The following is a 3,851-nucleotide window of genomic DNA, read 5'->3' as shown; positions in this document are numbered from 1 at the left end:
GGTCAGGGAGGAGGAGGAGGAGGAGGAAGGTGCTGAAGATGAAGATGAAGATGAAGATAAAGATGAAGGTGAAGATGAAGATGAAGATGAAGATGAAGGTGAGGAAGATGAAGGGGATGAAGATGAAGGGGATGAAGATGAAGGGGATGAAGATGAAGGTGAGGAAGATGAAGGTGAGGAAGATGAAGGTGAGGAAGATGAAGATGAAGATGAAGATGAAGATGAAGATGAAGATGAAGGTGAAGGTGGGGAAGATGAAGAGGAAGAGGAAGATGAAGGTGAGGAAGATGAAGGTGAGGAAGATGAAGGTGAGGAAGATGAAGATGATGATGAAGATGAAGATGAAGGTGAAGATGAAGGTGAGGAAGATGAAGGTGATGAAGATGAAGGTCAGAAGGGGCTGAAGGTGATGAAGATGAAGGTCAGGGAGGAAGCTGAAGGTGACGAAGGCCCCACCTACCCCTGACTGTGACCATCAGGCTCCGACTGGGCGGTGACGTCACCCAGGCCCCGCCCACCTCCTCCTCCGCCCGGCAGCTGAAATTCCCAGAATCCTCTGGCCTCGACTCCGGGAAAAACAACTCCGAGGAATTGGAGGAATTCCCGGAAACCGGAAGTTCCTCCCCATCCCGGAAGAAGCGGAAGCGCATCCGGAATTCCCTGAAGGGGGCGGAGCAAGAGAGGAGGAGACGTTGCCCCTCCCCCACCCGGCCCGAGGGAGGCTCCGCCCACAACGAGGGGGGAGGGGCGGGGTCTGGAAAAGAGGGAAAAAACGGGATTTTAGGGATTTGGGGTTGGAATTGTTGGGATTTGGGGTTGGAATTGTTGGGATTTGGATCCATTGGGATTTGGGGTTGGATCCATTGGAATTTCGAGCCAGATCCTCCGGGATTTGGGGTTGGATCTATTGGGGATGGATCCATTGGGATCTGGGCTTGCATCCATTGGGATTTGGGGTTGGATCCTCTGGAATTCAGGGTTGGATCCTTTGGAATTTCAAGCCCGATCCTCTGGGATTTGGGGGTCGGATCCATTGGGATTTGGGGTCGGATCCGTTGGCATTTAAGGTCGGATCCATTGGGATTTAGGGTTGGATCCGTTGGGATTTGGGGTTGGATTCCTTGGGATTTGGGTCAGATTTGTTTGGATCTGGGCCCAGTTTCGTTGGAATTTGGGGTTGGATCCATTGGGATTTAGGGTCAGATCCATCAGAATTTGGGGTCGGATCCACTGGAATTTCAAGCCAGATCCTCTGGGATTTGGGGTTGGATTTGTTGGGATTTGGGGTTGGATCCATTGGGATTTGGATCCTCTTGGATTTGGGGTCGGATCCATTGGTATTTAGGGTTGGATCCATTGGGATTTAGGGTTGGATCCACTGGAATTTCGAGCCAGATCCTCTGGGATTTGGGGTCGGATCCACTGGGATTCGGATCCGTTGGGATTTGTGGTCGGATTTGTTGGGATTTGGGGTTGGATCCGTTGGGATTTGGGGTTGGATTCCTTGGGATTTGGGGTCAGATTTGTTTGGATCTGGGCCCAGCTTTGTTGGGATTTGAGGTTGGATCCGTTGGGATTTGGATCCTCTTGGATTTGGGTTCTGATCCATTGGAATTTTGAGCCAGATCCTCTGGGATTTGGGGTTGGATCCAGTGGAATTTTGAGGCAGATCCTGTGGGATTTGGGGTCGGATCCATCGGAATTCCCATCCACATCCCTTCTTTTCCCCCACCTCTGACAATCACTGCGACTTCCGGGCTCATTTCCGACGGGATCCACCTCCTTCCTCCTCCTTCCTCCTCCTCTTCCTCCTCCTCGTAGCTGCAGCTGAAGTTCCCCCCGTGGCTCCGCCCACTCTCCTCCACCTTTAGCTCCGCCCCCTCCTCTCCCGGGATCTCCCTCATCCCGGGAATCCCCCCCGGCACTTCCTGGTTATCCCGGAAGAAGCGGAAGCGGCGGCGATGGGCGGGGCCGGAAGGGGCGTGGCCGGAAGGGGCGGAGCAAAGGAGGGTGAAGGGTTGCCCGGCGACGGTGACGCCCCCTGGGGGGGTGGGGGACAGAGAAGGGGCGGGGGGAGGGGCTGAAAGGGGAGGGAGAGATCCCAAAAATCTGGGTTGGATCCTGGAATTCACCTCGGATCCCAAAATTTAACCCTCGACCAATTCCGGGCTCGGCAGATCCGGGATCTGGTGGATCCTGATCCCAGAAGATCCCAGAGGATCCCAGAGCCAGGTGATCCCAGATCCCAGACCTCCCATCCCAGTGGATCCCAGATTCAGCTGACCCCAAGATCCCAGATCCCCCAATCCCAGTTGATCTCAGATCCCCCAATCCCAGTGGATCCCAGGTCCCATCCCAGTGGATCTCAAATCCAGTCATACCCAGATTCCAGATCCCTCATCCCAGTTGATCCCAGAGATCCCCAATCCCAGTGGATCCCAGACCCCCATTCCAGTGGATCCCAGATTCCACTTCACCATCCCAGTGGATCCCAGATCCCTCACCCCAGTGGACCCCAGATCTCCCATCCCAGTGGATCCCAGATCCAGACGATCCCAGATCCCAGATCTCCCATCCCAGTGGATCCCAGACCCCACATCCCAGTTGATCCCAGATTCCAGACCCCCAATCCCAGTGGATCCCAGAACCAGACAACCCCAGATCCCAGATTTCCCATCCCAGTGGATCCCAGACTCCAGTTCACAATCCCACCGGATCCCAGACCCCATTCCAGTGGATCCCAGATTCCCCATCATGGTGGATCCCAGATCCCAGACCTCCCACCCCAGTGGATCCCTGATCCCAGACCTCCCATCCTAGTGGATCCCATAATCCGGTTCACCATCCCAGTGGATCCCAGACTCCCCATCCCAGTGGATCCCAGATTCCAGTTCACCATCCCAGGGGATCCCAGGCTCCACATCCCAGTGGATCCCAGATCTCCCATCCCAGTCGATCCCATATCCCATATCCCCGTCCCACCAGATCCCAGATTCAAGATCTCCCATCCCAGTGGATCCCAGACTCCAGATCCCCTTCTCAGTTGATACCGGATCCACTCAATCCCAGACCCACATCCCAGTGGATCCATGAGCACCCATCCCAGTGGATCCCAGATCCCCCCCAGTTGATCCCAGATTCCCCATCCCAGTGGATCCCAGATCAAGATGATCTCAGAACCCAGATCTCCCATCCAAGTGGATCCCAGATTCCAGATTCCTCATCCCAGTGGATCCCAGACCCCTCACCCCAGTGGATCCCAGATCCCTCACCCCAGTGGATCCCAGATCTTCCATCCCCGTGGATCCCAGATCCAGACAATCCCAGATTCCAGACCTCACATCCCAGTGGATCCCAGATCAAGGTGATCCCAGTGGATCCCAGATCTCAGATCTCCCATCCCAGTGGATCCCAGATTCCAGTTCACCATCCCAGTGAATCCCAGATCCCAGACCTCCCATCCCAGTGGATCCCAGATCGCCCATCCCAGTGAAACCCAGATTCCAGACCCCCAATCCCAGTGGATCCCAGATCCAGGCGACCCCATATTCCCCATCCCAGTGGACCCCAGACCCCAGATCTCCCACCCCAGTGGATCCCAGATTCCAGACCTCCCATCCCAGTGGATCCCAGACTCCCCGTCCCAGTGGATCCCAGATTCCAGTTCACCATCCCAGGGGATCCCAGATCCCTCACCCGAGTGGATCCCAGATTTCAGATCCTCATACCAGTGGATCCCAGATCCCAGATCCAGACGATCCCAGATCCCATACCCCCATCCCAGTGGATCCCAGACCCCATATCCCCCATCCCAGTGGATCCCAGATCCCAGACCTCCCATCCCAGTGGAT

The 3,851-nt window shown here is 55.5% G+C and overlaps 1 protein-coding gene across 1 annotated transcript; it reads right to left on the bottom strand.

Moving 5' to 3' along the window:
- Positions 1–460: 460 nt before the first annotated feature.
- Positions 461–2,072, bottom strand: LOC113960974 (venom metalloproteinase inhibitor DM43-like; the record flags this gene model as incomplete). The annotated part of the gene is made up of 2 exons (XM_027670934.1): positions 1,733–2,072; positions 461–754 (listed from the first exon to the last, which is right to left on the bottom strand). Coding segments are annotated over exons 1-2 (466 nt in total), but the record flags the coding sequence as incomplete, so codon positions are not given.
- Positions 2,073–3,851: the final 1,779 nt, after the last annotated feature.

Source organism: Neopelma chrysocephalum, unplaced genomic scaffold (genome assembly GCF_003984885.1).
Source record: "Neopelma chrysocephalum unplaced genomic scaffold, ASM398488v2 Primary Assembly neopelma1_96975, whole genome shotgun sequence".
NCBI lineage: Eukaryota > Metazoa > Chordata > Aves > Passeriformes > Pipridae > Neopelma > Neopelma chrysocephalum.
Note: the sequence above shows the minus strand (reverse complement) of the source record. Positions and strands in the feature narration are given on the sequence as shown.